Source organism: Bemisia tabaci, chromosome 9, assembly GCF_918797505.1.
Source record: "Bemisia tabaci chromosome 9, PGI_BMITA_v3".
In the NCBI taxonomy this organism is placed as follows: domain Eukaryota; kingdom Metazoa; phylum Arthropoda; class Insecta; order Hemiptera; family Aleyrodidae; genus Bemisia; species Bemisia tabaci.
The window spans coordinates 862,607-880,221 of NC_092801.1; the positions used below are offsets into that span (position 1 = coordinate 862,607).

Genomic DNA, 17,615 nt, shown 5'->3' on the forward strand with positions numbered 1-17,615 from the left:
TCGAGTTCTGATTTTGGCTCATATATCCATAACGGGTCCTCCAGAACATTTTCCGCCTTGTACGATGGTTATTATTTCTTTATATCTATGTTTAAAATTTGAGGTGGGATAATGGCGGCTTCTCAAGAGCAACGAGGTAGGCGATCTTTTGCACCAACGAACAGAAAACTGATGGCGAAAAATAGCCAATGAAAACCTCCCAAAAAAAGAATTTGCCTAAAAACGGAACTTCGTGGTTCTGCGCAGATTTACCAGTCAGACACGACATCTCAAGGTGGAAAAAAAACTCGCTGAAAGCGAATTTTAGAAATCAACACAACTTGACGTAGAGACATGATTGGCTAAAAAATACAACGGTTTTTGATACATCGGAAAATCAACCAAAAATCGGAGACTGGGCGAAACGCTCAAGGTCGCAGAGGTATAGGGAATCCCATAGCGAAAGCAACGATTCTAATATCATGGGGAACTCCGTTCCCATGACAATATGTAGTCCAAATGGATCCTCGTGAGTTGCCGTTAGTTGGACTACATTTTGCAATTTGGACCTATAAATTCTGGCTCATCTGAAAAAACACTTATGTGCATAGGGAAACTAATGGCACATACGTTGTTTTTAAGCTGGGCCGGAATTTATAGGTCCAGATTGCAAAATGCAGTCCAGTTAGTCTATTACCTACCTCTTTTGTCCATTGCAACCAACCACCTCCACCAATAGGTTCAGTGGCGTGGCGGGCTTTGCCATATATCCATTGATCTGCCATTTAAACCTATGTAAAAGGATCGATCAACAGGGTGCTCGCAACGAACACCTTAATAATCGATCCTTTACCATGGTTTCACATGGGAAAATATCGAAAATCGATCATTCACGCCTCGCCACTGAATAGGATCCCTCTGAATCAGTGTTCGAAACTCACAGGCGCCAACGCGCCAAATTCAATCGCCTGAGAAATCGGTCATGGCGCCTAAAAAATGATGGCTCTGCGCCAACGTGGCCCTTAAAAATTGTTCTTCCCCTAGTTCCTCCCCCCCCCCAAAAAAAATCCTAATTTTTCTTTTTTGTGAATTTTCAAAATGTCCCCCAGGTTACAGTTACTATAGTTCTGTGACTAAAACATCTTGCGTCTAATTTTTCACTGAATACGCCGTGATACATAGGCAAAAAGTCAATCTGGCCCTAAAAAATCTTCAATGGCCCCTAAAAGTCGAGCTTGATGCGCCACATGGCTCCTAACACTCAAAGGTGAATTTCGAACAATGCTGTAAATCCTTTTTTTCTTCTTTGTCCATCAATTTTAACAATGAACCCGGAGTCCGCTTCAACGTGATCCTCCCCGATAAACCTATCACTACTGCGTGGAGGTCTCTCTCAAGAGACGAGGTTAATCTCTCAAGAGACGAGGTTAATCTCTCAAGAGACGAGGTTGATCTCTCAAGTGACGAGGTTGATCTCTCAAGAAACGAGGTTGATCTCTCAAGAGACGAGGTTGATCTCTCGAGAGACGAGGTTGATCTCTCAAGAGACGAGGTTGATCTCTCGAGAGACGAGGTTGATCTCTCGAGAGACGAGGTTGATCTCTCGAGAGACGAGTTGATACTCAAGAGACGAGGTTGATCTCTCAAGAGACGAGGTTGATCTCTCAAGAGACGAGGTTGATCTCTCAAGAGACGAGGTTGATCTCTCAAGAGACGAGGTTGATCTCTCAAGAGACAAGGTTGATCTCTCAAGAGACGAGGTTGATCTCTCAAGAGACGAGGTTGATCTCTCAAGAGACGAGGTTGATCTCTCAAGAGACGAGGTTGATCTCTCAAGAGACGAGGTTGATCTCTCAAGAGACGAGGTTGATCTCTCAAGAGACGAGGTTGATCTCTCAAGAGACGAGGTTGATCTCTCAAGAGACGAGGTTGATCTCTCAAGAGACGAGGTTGATCTCTCAAGAGACGAGGTTGATGATCTCTCAAGAGATGAGGTTGATCTCTCAAGAGACGAGGTTGATCTCTCAAGAGACGAGGTTGATCTCTCAAGAGACGAGGTTGATCACTCAAGAAACGAGGTTGATCTTTCAAGAGACGAGGTTGATCTCTCAAGAGACGAGGTTGATCTCTCAACAGACGAGGTTGATCTCTCAACAGACGAACTTGAAGCCGGAGCCATCGACTTTGGCGTCGCTCCAGGCGTCGAACTCTTTGACGGTCTGCGGCGTCATCAACTTCTTCCAGCCGCCAACGGAGCCGGAAGGCATCGTCGTGCCGTCCTTCTCGCTGAGATTGTACTTCTTGTTGATCTGGATCTGCGGCTTGTAGTTGACGGCCCGGTTGCCCTTCATGCTCTCGAAGCTGAGGTGCTGCGCCAGCCGAGGCAACTCCTCCTCGGACAACGACTTGCCCAAGAACTTTGCCGTCCTCCGGATCACCGAGGGCAGGTCCTGGAAACCACAGCGTCCATCAGAAATGGAGTGCCTTCATGGAGATGTTGCACGTGTGAGGAATTTGCGATTTGACCATTGATTCTTATGTAAAAGTTTGCGAGAAACACGATGGTGCCACTAGTTTTCTCTGAAATCAACTCCCAAGCTCGAAAAAAGCTCTCAAATTGAGACCAAGATGGAGGGGATATCCCACGATATCCTGAGAGTCCACCTCTGCATCAAGACAAACTCTCCGCGCAAAGATAGGGAGCAAATACATTAGCAGGGTTGCCGTGTTTTTAGTTTTAGAGTCCCCAAATAAAGTGGCAGCCCTGTCAATGTATTTCCTCCCTATCTTTGCACGGAGAGTTTGTCTTGATGCAGAGGTGGACTCTCAGGATAACGTGGGATATCCCCTCCATTTTGGCATCAACTTGAGAGCTTTTTTTGAGCTCGGGAGTTGATTTCAGAGGAAACCAGTAGCACCATCTTGTCTCTCGCGAACTTTTACATTAGAATCAGTAGTCAAATCGCAAATTCCTCACACATGCAACATCTCCATTTGGAAAGTTGGTAATTGGGGTACAACTTATTTGGTATGGTCAAATTCAGAGAATGGCAGGAGACAGGTTGCCGAAGAAGGTCCTTGATTGGGTTCATCCTGGAAGGAGACGCAGAGGGCGCCCGATTAGAGGTTGGAGGGAGATGATTGAAGCAGAAATGTTAAGGTGCTCGGAGATCCAAGGTTTGTGGTTCGACAGAGAGCAGTGGAGGTTAGGAGTCAAAGAGCGCGAGGGAGTGGTATAAAGCGACCTATATGTGTATAAGTATGTGGGGTATCCTTTTCGAATGGCTCAGCCATCTAAGATTTCGCGGAGCTCTCAGGGATAAAAAAATAGCTGACGTTGCATGCGCTACTGTACCGTGATAGCGAAGAGGGCAGTGAGTGCAGAAATGAAAATTTGAGAGAACGGGCTCAGAAGCTCCTGGCCGGGAAATTTTGTTGGAGGAAGCTTCCGTTCTTTGTCAAATTGCCACTAATCATCCGAGAGACTCCTAGAAAATCGTTCGGATGATTAAAAATTGACCGATTTTATTACCTTAATAAATCACGGCAATGTTAGCGCCTGCAAGACTACGTGAATACTTCACGCATTGCGCGTACTCCACAGTGCGCACTGTTGGTGCCTACAAGACTACATGGATACTTCACGCATTGTGCGTACGCCACTACGCTACCGTGATAGCGTAGAGAGCAGTAAGTGCAAAAATGAAGCTTTGAGCAAACGGGCTCGGAAATTGGAAGCGTCTGACTGAACCATTGTATTGAAAAAGGCATCCACTCTTTGTTAACTTGCCACTAATCATTCGGAAGACTCCTAGAAATCGTTTGGAAGATTGAAAATCGACCGATTTTGCTTCAATTACATAAAGAGGGTATTTTCTATTTCAATGCTAAACTATTGCTAAGCAAGACAGTCGTAAGTGCTATCTTCTGCATGCCTTTGAGATTGAGTTTTGGACACACAACAAACATACTTTCAGCTTAAAAAATTGGCAGAAGAGGACGGCCCTTTACTTGAAAGCACTGTTTTCATTGGCTTTCTGGAAGAATATTTGCTGTTTTAGCAATTTCAGTGATTTCATCCAAAATAGTTTAGACGAATTTTGAAGGAGACTTAATTTCGAAAATTCGACACTTGCCGCTCTCTTCGCTATCGCGGAAGAGAAGTGGAGTACCTTAATAGGGAGAGTTTGTCATCGGGTTTTTTTTTTTTAATGGCTCAGCCGTCTAAGGTTTCATGGAGCTCTCAGGGACAGAAAAAAATGGCGGACATTGCATACGCTACTCAAGCTAACGTACATATTTGACACGGAGATATTGCTGAAATTGTAGGAACCTGTGTTCCTGACAATATCAAAATATTATCAATACAGAGTATAACACACACGGATAAAATTCTAAGGATTTATAAACCAAGTAGTGGTTCATCTAGAACACCACCAAAAGTCGTGGATGAAGTAATGATTCTCGGTCTGTGAACCATACTATAGGTGTCTCTTGTCTCGTACCATAATAAGTACTGTAAGATTAGTGTATGCGGTAGATTGCTTCCACGAGCAATTTATAACTTGAAGTCCGTTTTCTCCATCAATTTTTGATTATTCGCTTTCTCCATTTGACAATTCGAATGGTCATATTTCAGAACTCTCTGCGTTCCAAAAAAACTAATTTTTCAGCCGCATGTGTTCTATTATGCCGTGCTAAAGGAAAACGCCGTATGATCAACCAGGCATTACCATAGTTTCTTTAATGAAAAATGAATTTTCTGGGAAAATTTTAAATATTTTTCCTCCAATTTTTCAGACAGTTTTGTTCACAATTTAATCTAAAATACCTGATAATTTCAAGGGAAAACATAATCGACTTTCTTCAAAAATACATGTTTTATTCGAGAAGCTTTGGCAACTTTCGAATGTTCATACGGCGTTCTTCCTTAGAACGGCAGTAGGTTTTGTGGAGACATTGTTTATTTTTGAAGATTTTGTATAAAAGAATCATGAGATTGAGTAATTTCACGTATAAATGTAAATCCGATAACTTTTTTGTTGGTGTGAGTTTCATCGCCACTATTTTCTGATGATCGGGAAAACCCAAAATGTATAATGCGAGGAACAAACCTTTTTCATCTCCTCGTACCTCAGAAACAAGACACATGGATTATTCCGCTGAGCCCAGTACTCTAAAACGTGCTGCCAAAACGGTGAATAAGGCACTGAAAAGAGGAAAGGAAAAATTACAGGATCTTAAAATTTGGAGCACAGAAAACCTAAAAGGAAGCGATTGGTACTGTATAGTAGTGAACAATTGTACACAAACTGATTGCGGTAGCCGCTGGGTCGTAAAACAGTAAGTTGGACTTTTTTAGCCAACGTGCTTTAAAAGTCAGCATAAAGCTGAAAATCTCAAGACACAGGGAAAAAGCTCATATGAGCACAATTTTTCCCCCGAAGAGATTACGCTGCAGGGGCAACACAAGTGATAGTTCGCCTTCCTGAACGGTCGTTACCAGTGTTGCACCAAACAGCGTATCTCTTTGAGGGAAAATTGTGCTCAAATGAGCTTTTTCCCTCTGTATTGAGATTTTCAGCTTTATGTTAATTTTTAACACACTTTGGCTAAAAAATTCCAACTTACTAAAAAATTGTCCTTTATTCCTCATAATGACGACTTCATACGCATAGGTGGACCTAGAGATGGAGCAGCCTGCCTCCTCCCTCGGAAATCTACTTGGCCCCTCCCAAGGAATATGAAAAATTTTGCTAAGTAAATGCGTGTTGCATAACATATATTTCCCATCTATGAAATTGTAATTGGATCGATTTTTCGGCGAGATTAGCCTAGTCTTTAATAAATGTAGATAGTCTAGTTTACGGAAATGAGGCATTATATTTTACAATTTTATTCAGGTAAATAGATTGAAACGCCTGTTCGAATACTCATGCAGGTGGTCTCTATTGTTGTCAGAAAATATGATATAATAGTTTAGAATTGGAATTAATAGATTTAAATGAATATGTTAGATTACTCACGCATGTCGTTCCTGAAAGATTTACAAAGCGTATCAAAATCACCCGAATAGTCACCGATCAGCTGATAATAACGGTAGTATGAAATGCATGCATCTTTTGGGTTACGGCAAATGTATATAATCTGAAACCGCAAAGTTACGAATGAATTTGAAGTTTAATGTTCTAACAAAATAATCTTTGAAACTTTTTTTTTTTTTTTTTTTTTCAAAATAATTTTTCCAAATCAGCCGACCTCTCATCCTGGTGGAAGAATGCGGTTGGAGATGGCAGTGTCTGAGACCTTCGAAGCACCTGAAATGCTGTTGAATTTGAGTAATTCCATACATTGTTGCGCAGTGTTGCATGCTTCACTCATTTCAAGCGGCATCAAGATGCCAGGATATACCTACTTACACTGATTGTGAGCGAAAACGGCAAAGCTACTCTGCCGTGCTTAGGAAAAACGCCGTATGAACCTTCAGGCGTTGCCAAATTTCCTTCGATAAATCACGAATTTCTTGATAAACTTATGAATATTTTCCTGCCAATTTTTCAGATGATTTCGTTCGTAATTTCACCTGAAGTTTCTGAAAATTTCAAGGAAAAATATTCATAAGGTTCGGCATAAATAAACATTTTATCGAAGGAAACTTGGCAACTCTCGAATGTTCATATGGCTTTCTTCCTTGGCACGGCGGTACCCCGCGCAACCACTCGTGCTCCCATGCCACACATATTGCCATCACGGTTATTGAAGGCGAACTCGACAGGATGAGAGACACCTGGTGAGAAGATTATGCAGCGTGTATTCCTTGCCGGGACAAAATAAAAGTGACTAAAATAATGATAATAGTGGACGAGAGTTACATTTTTAACCTAGAGATGCAACTTTCTGGATCAGGTCATCTGGATTTTGCCAAGGGCAAGGAGCCAGAGGCGATACTTTATTTTATTTTTATTTTTCTTTTATGCAATCTGTACAGCTTACCAACTTCACTTTGTTATTTTTAGGCCCTTGTCGTAGTCAGTGATATTTATGCGTTTGTTGATAAAAGGTTTTAGATTTATTTTCTTCAACATTAGAGTAACTTAATAAACAGAGTAGGGAAACTTCGTTCCGTGAGGATCCTGCATGGGGATCCATAGAAATGTCGGCGACTCTGCAAATCCCTCTGGAATCCGCTAAAAATCTCTACCGGTTGCCACTTACTGACCTTGTTGCAGACCTTGTCACAATAGTAGTCTAGATTAAGAAGATATTTTCGAAAGAAATTCACAAAATTGTTTTCATAACTAAATGAATACGCTTAACAACGTAGTTTGAGTAAGATTCACGATTTACACAAGTACATGAAATCTCATTTTCTGCCATTTTGATTCATCTCTATGCAACGCCCGCCATTTTTAAGGATCGTAAGAGCTTCAGGAAGCCTAATATGACTGAGGCCAATTAATTTTGATCATGTAAGTGTTTATACTCTTATAGTCGAGGCAATAAAGGATTTTACCTTGCAAAATTTAGGTGAAATCAGATTATGGTTGATTCTTATGTAATTTTTTACGCTGAATCCGAATTTTTGGTTTCCCAACAAATTTTCCTTGTGTTAACTCCGGAAAATCGGAAAAACCGCGGAAAATCCCGTTTTCCCGCGGTTTTCCGAAACTTCTCTTTTTCTAGAGGATTTTCCTAGATTTTTCGGAGTTAGCACAAGGAAAATTTGTTGGGAAACCAAAAAGTCGGATTCAGCGTAAAAAATTACATAGGAATCAACCATAACCTGATTTCACCTAAATTTTGCAAGGTAAACCCCTATTCCATCCTCTATTGCCTGGACTCTTACTATGAAGGAACTTTAGTTCTATCAACAGCTACGAAGGGTGATTCGTGACTTTTTGCTGAGGAGGGATCCAGGAGTACTTCAATGATCCTTACTTTGGCTTGCGTCGAGAAATTTTGAAGTTTTTCGGGGAGTAGCCTGAAGGGTAGATGAGTTTTGATGAATCTTCGTGTGTTCAGCTCGTTGACGTATTTGACCGACTGCATGACATAGTCAGGGGCTGAGAAATCCGGGTCTTCTTCGTACATCACCTCGTGGTTGTAAATAATTGAGTAACTGTCAATTAATGTAAGTCAATTATTAAAACAATGTTTTGAAGAGAAAGTACATGACGATACAAGAATAGATGCAAGAATAAAATTTCGGGTAATTGATAGGAAAGAGTTTGTTAAAATGCGACACTTTCTGCTCCCCCTTCAGATTTTCTTTGCATATTTTTAATCCTAGTCTTTCTAAACCTAAATTTTCAGACCCTCTGTAAATTTCAGGGACGCCAGGGGGGAGGGGGGGGGTAGGTTAGGTTTGGTTTGGTTAGGTTAGGTTAGGTTCGGTTCGGTTTTATTCGGTTCGGTTCGGTTAGGTTCGGTTAGGTTTAGGTCATGTTAGGGTAGATTCGGTTAGGTTAGTAAGATCCTTTGTCAAAGCATTGTTTTAAAAGAGGAACTTTGAAAAATAATGTAAAATACGTGAAAACGTTTAAAAAAATACGTAATGTTTTTTTAAAACTCTGTTTGAACATCCCCCGTTTAAATCAAGAATTGATTGACTACTCACTCAAGAAATGGAAATCTTTCCGGGAGAACAACTTCGGCTCCTTTATAATCTAAATTATTCGCAATGCACCAGACCATTTCCTGAGCCCATGTTGTGCCTAGAAAATAGAAAATACCTACTCATTTCCCAATTATTATTTGTGACAGATTGCGAACATGAAGGAGCAGTTGGGTAATGTACTCGTAAAGTAAATTTTAGTTCAATTGGACCGAGTTAAACAGAAAGGAACCAAGCCACATCAGCTATTGCCAAATTTAATCGGGCAATTTAATTTTTTACATGAAAACGGTTGTGCGGATTTTTGTGCAAATTTCTATGGATTTTCTCCATAATACAAAGCAAATTCCTTAAAATTTTCAAAGGAATCCGCACAAGCGTTCTCTCGTAGAAAATAAAATTCCCCTGATAAATTTGGCAATAGCTGATGTGGCTTGGTTCCTTTCTGTTTAACGCGGTCCAATTATTCTTGTGTAAAAATCATACCTCTGGGTTAGATACGCCCTTATGCTGGTGAGATACGGAATCAAGGTTTCTATGTGCTTTTATTCAACAAAAAAATGTATTATTGAAATCCATTTACAAGGAGTCAGGCGGGATAAAAGCTCGGTTAAAATTTAGCTCCCATTAATTTTGGAATTTGTTCTCTTTTTTTGTTGTAATCTCTCTCTTTTCCTATTTTAGGGGGGAAATTCAAACCTCATCCGCACTTCAGTACTATTTTCGGATTCAATGAAACTTGGTGACACCACGACAAATAACTAAAGGATAGTACATGACATATCGACAATGGACTTTTCAAACCACGTATTTCAATTTCACTGTTTCCAAATCTATTATCTGGTTTCAAGTTTCTTATTGATATTATGGAGAATCATCATTTAGAATTTTTCCTGAATTTTCTTCACATTGAGTAGAAAATCACAGCTGTCAAGGCACCGTTTAATCGTTTTCCAGTATAGGTATGAAGTAATATAGGAAATGTAGGACTTGTTGAAATTATCTGTGAATGAGCAGGGAAAACGATATCGTAAGAACTTAAGGTTTTGATTGGCACCTGCTTTGGGAAAGCTGCAAACGAAGACGTCATCATCTCTGATATCCATCTGTTGGATTCGGTCACCGAATTTCTTGAAGTCTTCGGGCATGACGGCCCCCTTGACCCGCACGTACCCACGACGAAATTTGTTGACGAAGAGAGTGTTGAGCACTTTCCCGCATTCCGTGTCACTTTCAATTTTCTCGTATTTCAATGTCTCCGGCATTTTCGGCACCTGTGAAATATTCTGCCGTGCTAAGGAAGAACGCCGTATGAGCCTTTAGACGTTGCCAAATGTCCTCCGATAAAAACCGAATTTACTGGGAAAATTCTGAATATTATTCTCCAATATTTTCAGACAATGGAGATGTTGCATGTGTAAAGGATTTGCGATTAGACCATTGTTTCTTATATAAAAGTTTGCGAGAAACACGATGGTGCCACTGGTTTTCTCTGAAATCATCTCCCAAGCTCAAAAAAAGCTCTCAAAGTGAGGCCAAAATGGAGGGGATATCCCACCCTACCCTGAGAGTCCACCTCTACGTCAAAACAAACTCTCCATGCAAAGATAGGGAGCAAATACATTAGCAGGGTTGCCGTTTTTTCAGTTTTAGAGTCGTCAAATAAAGTGGCAACCCTGCTAATGCATTTGCTCCCTATCTTTGCATGGAGTGTTTGTTTTGACGTAGAGGTGGACTCTCAGGGTAGGGTGGGATATCTTCTCCATTTTGGCCTCGACTCGAAAGCTGCAACATCTCAATTATGTACGCAATTTGATCTAAAAAATCTGAAAATTTCGAGAGAAAATATACCTTGATTTCATCAAAAATACGTTTTTTATCAAGGGAAATTTGGCAATTTTCGACTGTTCATACGACGTTCTTTGATAGGACGGCAGTTTTGGTTTTAAACAAAACTAGTAGAGCGCTACCTCCCCTAGCCCCTACTCGATTTCATCCCCAGAGGAAGCTTTGCGCACTATGGGGCACGCTTCGCGAGCCCTCATGAGATAACCTGAAAAGAACGGGCTCATCTGTAGACTAAGTATCTTCTATCGATTGATAGTCGCAAATATCTTTTATCGATCGTTGGCCCAAAAAATCAGCCTGTTGAATCAGCTAGAGCAGAAAGAATAACTGTCTCTTATATAGATTGCGAGAAGGTTATGTCCTAAGAATTTAATTATGGCTTTCTAAAGATATAAATATGTGTAAATTTTTATTATATAATTGAATAATACATAATCAAAACGTAGGAAAAATTTAATACGTGTAAAAATAATTCTCACCGCTGTACTTTTTCTTTAACTCATTCGCGAACTTGACGAGAAAAGCACGAACTTTTGTTCTTCGAGCTGTAAGAATAGACCGAAGACAGGAAAGCACCGGCCGAAGACTAGAAATTCTCGACAGATAGTGAAATGTTTCCATGCCCAAGATTTTATGCGCAAGTGTTTCTGGGTCATTCTATTGTTACGGAGATAACGGTCGTTTTAGCTGAATGCATGATTGAAAGAAAGCAAGTGATTAATGTAATTGTTTGAATTGCTTATTAATCCCCCCCCCCTCCGGCGGTAAAAGCTTAAGACAAAGTATGTTATGTGGTTACACTGGAGGGAAGTGCGTTTTAGATTTGTGTTGAGAACAGTCAAACTCTATTCTCTTAAAATGTACGTAGAAGCCTGAAAAAATTTAGAGGAATGTCTTATATATGGCCGGATTTATCTACTTGCCGCCCATGGGTCGCCTATGCATTTTGCCGCCCTCTTCTCATTCATTTTGAAACATCAATAAAAACCATCAAGTAAACGTGCCGGAGGGAGAAGGGTGCATAAGACGCGTTCACTCGTGTTGGACACATTTTTTGCGTAAGCCCTGTCAACACTACTAGCAAAAGTTCAATTCCGTAAACCTATCTCTGTGGGGACAAAGCCTTTCATTTGTAAGAAATGAACTAAAAAATTAAGAAAGAACAAACATAAACGTGGTTTAATAATTTTAACTTCCGCCACCGTGTCGCGCTGACCACACTGTATTTGGCGCAATGCGTGAAGTATTCATGTAGTCTTGTAGGCACTGTGCGTTTCACGCCGCGCCGACCGCTGTTGACCGTACTGTGTTTGACGCAATGCGTGAAGTATTCATGCAGTCTCGTAGGCGCTAATATGTGTTACATGCGGACCGCCGCGTCGAGGACTTCTCCTTTTCATCTCAAGTCCTCGTCATCATTTCTCTTTGTGCCGCGCCACTTCAGGCCAAATTACGTGTTTGGTTTCTCTCAAAACTAAACTAATTAAAAGTGCGCAGTCTTTTGTATCACCGAAATACGACAAAATTAGAAATTAATGAACTCTCAGGAAATGAGAGATTTTTTCACCTTTTCTTGTTTGTAATTTTTTTCTGAAACCGATTTTTTTGTACCTGAATTAAAAAAAATTGCAAAATTTGCTGCCCCCTAATTTTGCCGCCATGGGCCGCGGCCCAAGTGGCCACCCTCTTAATCCGGCCCTGGAATGTCTTAAACCTTTAAGTTCTGGCATCACATACTTGGATTTTCTAAAAACCTGAATAATTTTCAAACTATACATTTTTTTTTATTTTTTTTACGGTTGTTACGATCATCCGCTTCGGTGTTCATAGAGTGCACTTCAATATCCATCCCTGGCCACAAAACTAATTTGGAAACAAAATCGGATAAAATTGGTTGGAGACCAAACAGCTTGGTGCTTGGACTTTAGCGTCCTTTATGTTTGCCCATGATGGTACGCGTTTTCTTTTGATTTGTTGAGATTGCACGAACCATTATTTCTATTTTTTTCAATTTGTCAAACTCGCGACACCATCTTGTTTTTCTCTCTCTTCATTGTAAGTATAAAAAAGTTTGGATTACTTTTGAATTAAAAGAGTTTTAATTTAACAATTCTGCCTCTTGATAGAATTATTTTGAATTTTTTATGACTGCATTGACGGTGGTGCTGCGTAAAAAAGTGAAAACATTTTTTTAAAGTTTCGTTTAAGCCTTCATCGTGGATAGCGGGAAAAATTCCGTGGTTGAGGATCGATCCTCCATCGGACAGGGGGAAGCTAATAAATTCAGACATCAGGTCAAAATAATCGATATTTTGAGAGATTCATCCGACGTTTCTGATTTTTCCGCCATAATCGATATTCTCAAAACCAGCTAATTGAGTTCGCCAAAATTGTCGCGTAACGATCCGATCCGATCGACTTCAATCCCTGCCGTCAAGAAAAAGTCAGATGAGATTGGGAATCATCGTATTACCTAACGTTACCCTGTAAATTTAATGCTATTCGTTCAGTTTAACTTTTAAACCATGCAGATGGATACTGGGGAATAATTGTAGTAGTTACGTTATATTTAAATACGACTCCTTCAAAAAAAAAGTATAAAAACAGATGAGATTGGATTTCTCACTAGACAAACGAAAATCGGTATCTCCGTGACCGTTATTAAAGTCGGATTATGTGGTCTATATGTCTCAGCATTGATATTTGTATTCTACGATATTTTATTTATGACTGTTCAAATACCTTTAATGCTTTACGTATTGATTTCTGATTTTTACTCTCCTGAAGGATAGCTGATAGCCCTTTGTTGATGCGAAGTGTGAAACATACGTATCTCAGTTCCATCGTTTAATGTCCAATAATACTTCATAGGTATATATTTTGCGAGAAAAACTAGTCAAAATATGTCCATGCAATTTCGTGGGATGGTTTTCTTCCGACTGAGCGACAAAAATTTACAGAACATTTCAATATAAGCTATATTTGTTATTTTTCTTGTAAAAAATATGAAAAATGAGCAGAGATTTACGACGTTGTGCTCTGAGTTAAACTTTTTTTCCTTTAGCTGCCGATTAGCTTTTTAAACCTAGAAAATAATGTGTCATTCATTTTTTAACAACGAAATCTGCATTCATACGACAAACAAACAATTTCGGTGCAGTCACTACTACTGAGAGGTTCAAAGTCCTCGGACCATGAATTAGAGGCCGCACCAACCTAGACGAGAGCATTTTTGCAACAGGTTGGAAAAATCAACGCTTCATCAATTCTTGTCAGCAATTGCATTAAATACATTGTAATAGGACATCAAATTGACACGCGTGAAAGAAAGAAAAACCGTTCCGCATGAGCCTCTCGATGACATAATTTCTTACCTTTCTGTAATTATATGCCTGTTTAGGGCCCCTTTGCTAGCGTAAGACCGTGCAGATGTGATAAATGATGTTACAAAGAGAATAACGTAGCAAGTTGAAACCGCGAAATCAACAACAATCACCACTCGACTGGTAAAAGTTTGCCAAATTTCTTTCTCTAGCACGTAGGTAGAAACTTAGACCGGGCCGAACTTAGGTTCATCTGGAACGTCAAAATATCAGTACAGGTAATCGAAATTATTAGGCATAGACACCGAACTGCAGTTCGACAGCCGACATTTTTAGCGAGGAATATGAGTCTTAAAGTACAGTTCACAAAAAGTTCGGTGCTTCTACAGAAGTTTGGATTCTGTGACAGATAACTTCGGTTACTTCGACTGAAGATGTATGTGCTCGAATTTTTCCTAATAAACCGCAGTCCTCCTCCTCGTTGCACAGCATGCAACGAGGAACACCATTAAGTGGACATACTTCTGCCAAACGGAACTATGTTCATTATGACGTGAGCCCTGTTATTCATATATTCTTATGGGCGTCAGATCTCATGGCTTGATGCTTATAGTTCCGCATGGCAGAAATACATCCACGTAATCTATATGGGTTTAGAAAATGTAGCAAAACTACTGCATGCGACTATGCGTGCTTCTAAGCCGCACAAATTGCCACCTCGCTTCTTGAAGGCGATTTCGACTGAACAAGTGACACGCATTCGTGGGTGCGTCTAGGAAATAGGGACTAGATGGAGGGGGCCAATGTTATAATAATATGGTCAAATCCACAGTTTGGAAGTTTGCAACTTTGCAACGTTGCAATGAGAGAAAAAATGTCCCTGCTATGAAAATGTCAGGATTTTCGTATCTCATGCCGGAGAAAACATCCAAAAGTTTCGGGTCCAGCCGAAAAGGAATGGGGCAAGGGAGGGGGGATTATGTTGCCATGTAGGTATGAGACTATTTAAAAAAAAAAAAAAAAAAAAAAAAAAAAAAAAAACCTTAAAGACCATTAAATCTCTATTTCTTGCAGAGCCTCCACAACCTATTTAAAAATTGCGGTTTTTAGCATCTGGTGGTGCTCCTCTTGGAGTTCCGACTCAAATTTTTGCTCACGACCAACGTCGATTTCAAACATGTTTAGGAGCACCGTATATAGAATAACTGAGTAAAATACAAGAAAAATGAACCAGTTATTGCAACTTTGAAAGTGCGCGTAACTGGAAATTAAATAACATGTAATAAAAAAACTTCTTATGCCGATGTTTCTATTCATCGAATAATTATGAAGGGGGGGGGGGATACCTCCTTAAAGACGATGGCAAGACTGAAAAATATATTTTCTATTCAAAGCTGGCAACATTGCGTCGTAACTTGTGTGATGAGCGCCGGCCGGCTGCGACCGTGCCCGTGCTGTGTGGTTCTAAAACATAAACCAGTGCGACCTTCACTTATTATAATCATCACCGCCGATGACATTGTAGCAACCATTCACTCTTAAACGCAGCATTGCCAAAACAGCCATGGATCAATGTATCGGTATGATATCCATCCGCAAAACTGGCGGTAGAAGATACTTGAGCTTGGATGAAATTTTGAGAGGCAATAGAAAATGGAATGAAAAAAAAAAAATATTTATAATGCGATAACTAAAGATGAAAATTCCAAACCTGCAAGCGCCATCGATTGTTGATAAAATTGCGCAAATTGCTCTTCATTTCATAGGAGCCTAAATGCTTTTGTTTTATGTGCTATTCATTTAGACCTCTTTTCTTTAAATTTCGGTTTTATTTATGGACAAGAGTTGAAATTCTCGAGCCACTGGGTTTCTCCAAAAATAGAAAAACCCTAGCAACATTTTGTCACCTTCCGGCCAAAGTATTAGTTAAAAGCGCCATGCGACATTTCAAAATTTCTGCCGCCATTTTATTTTTTCACAGAAAAATAGTTCAACGAAGCTGTTGGAAAATTGCACTGAATTTTCTTTATACTGCCGATAAGATTCAGTGAAATTTCCACACAGATTCAACCAACAATTTCTCAGTAAAAAAATTAAATGTCCCGGAAGTCTTGGAACGCTACATGGCGCTTGTGATACTTTGGCCGGGAGGTCGGGAGGTGACGATTTGATGACCCTTCCAAGATTTTTGATTTCCATTTATTTTTTTTTTTTTTTTGAGACCTAAACATGTCCGATTCAACCTGTAGATGGATTTTCTTAAAATTAGGGCTTTTTCAACTGCGAACTTCCTACCGTCATAACTCCCATCTGGTCTCTGTTTCCTTCCATCAGGCCATGCAACGCAAAAATGTCCGCCTATTTTCCATTGTGCAAATTGTTTAGAGGAAGCCAGATTCTTCTATTTCACATTCTTGGGAAGCTCAAGCTTAGACATAGGTTCCTTTAGAGCCACGTAATGCCAAAAAATTTCATATTGTTGTCTATAAGGCAATTTTTGGAAATTTTCGAATAACATATGCCAAAAAAACAAAATTCCTTTCCCCTTCGCTGACATAGGGGTTTATTTTTTTCGTTTCATCGAATTTGCTTTTTTATTACTTTCTTTCTTCCAAAACTAGCCCCGTAAGAGCAGATTCCTTCACAATTATTTGCTTGTCTCAATATATTGCATAAAATAAAATAAATCCAAATAATATCGTTAATTACTCGCTCTAAATTTTTTTGTTTCCATTCTCAATTTCGTGCACAGTTTAGCATCCAGCGCGAGAGGGTTATTGCATAAGCGGAAATGTCTTGAGGATTCTGCATCAGTGGCATATTACACGCGCCGTGCCTTACCGTTTCACGGGTTAGGGTAATACAATCAATGAGAATTTCATAGTTTCATCCACGCTGCAGCTTGCAGCGTTGCAGCTGAAGTGAATTTGTTTTGGATTTAAAAAACTGAATTGTTTGGCTTGCAATTGAAAAACATATCTCAATCAATCTATTAGGCTATTATTCTCCTCAGGTTTAGGCCACCCTTATGTATACGACGACCAACAAGATTAATTGGATTGTATAAAGCAAAAAGAAACCAAGGCGTTTACATTGTTGTGAAAATGTCACTTCTTCGTGTTTATCTAAAAAATCTCTCGGAATAGCAAACAGTGTTTGTTTTCCACCAAAAAATTAGTAATTTTAAAGGAATGTAATTGTGTAAATTAAAACTGTACATATATTGAGTATTTTTAGACGGAAAGAAGAAGTTACACGCTTTTGAAAACACTGTAATCACGCTGGTTCCTTTTCGCTAAATGCGATCCAATAGAGAATTTGCAGGTGTCTGAAATTTGATGAATTTCGTGTTTCAGTGGAAACTACTGAGTGAACTGAACACGAGGATACCCTTGGTTTATGAATTAAACGATTATTGGAGAGGATAAAATTATCTAATCTGCTAAAATACATGTCTTTAAATGGGAAATTCCGCCAGATGACGTCATTAGGCGGTGCATTTTCTCACGTTTTAAATATTATTTTATACTATTTCCCATTTCAGAATTTTTTTTTTTAAAATACTGTGAAATCAGCTCCTTAGGCACTTTTAGATGAAGCAATAAACAATTTGCATGCAAATTTTTCATTGTTGCATATTTAGTAATATTTACAAAGACATTTCTGAATGTAGTTGATAAGCACCAAAAAAATTCGTAATTACCTGCAGAATTTGACATCCTTGCTCCTCCGCGGCGTTTGTTTACATCTGTGAACGTGCGCGGATAGTGATGAAGATAGTAGCCGTGAATTGACGGACCCACATGTAAAATCAGTTGGAACTGGTCAGTACGAGCAGACACGAACACGCG

General features: G+C 39.6%; 1 protein-coding gene across 4 annotated transcripts; it reads right to left on the reverse strand.

Annotated features, from left to right (window-relative positions):
- Positions 1-1,963: 1,963 nt before the first annotated feature.
- On the reverse strand, positions 1,964-11,126 carry LOC109038980 (luciferin sulfotransferase). Of its 4 annotated transcripts, none has more exons than XM_019054273.2 (7): positions 10,921-11,122; positions 9,651-9,887; positions 8,597-8,693; positions 7,918-8,098; positions 6,006-6,126; positions 5,094-5,188; positions 1,971-2,429 (listed from the first exon to the last, which is right to left on the reverse strand). In XM_019054273.2, the coding sequence occupies exons 1-7, from the start codon at positions 11,060-11,062 to the stop codon at positions 2,130-2,132; spliced, it is 1,173 nt and encodes a 390-aa protein (XP_018909818.2). In that variant the 5' UTR covers positions 11,063-11,122; the 3' UTR covers positions 1,971-2,129. The 4 variants fall into 4 exon arrangements, with proteins under 4 accessions (XP_018909822.2, XP_018909818.2, XP_072160730.1 ...); XM_019054272.2 differs by having other exon boundaries at positions 1,972-2,429; positions 9,651-9,867; positions 10,921-11,057; XM_019054277.2 differs by lacking the exon at positions 9,651-9,887 and having other exon boundaries at positions 1,964-2,429; positions 10,921-11,126.
- Positions 11,127-17,615: the final 6,489 nt, after the last annotated feature.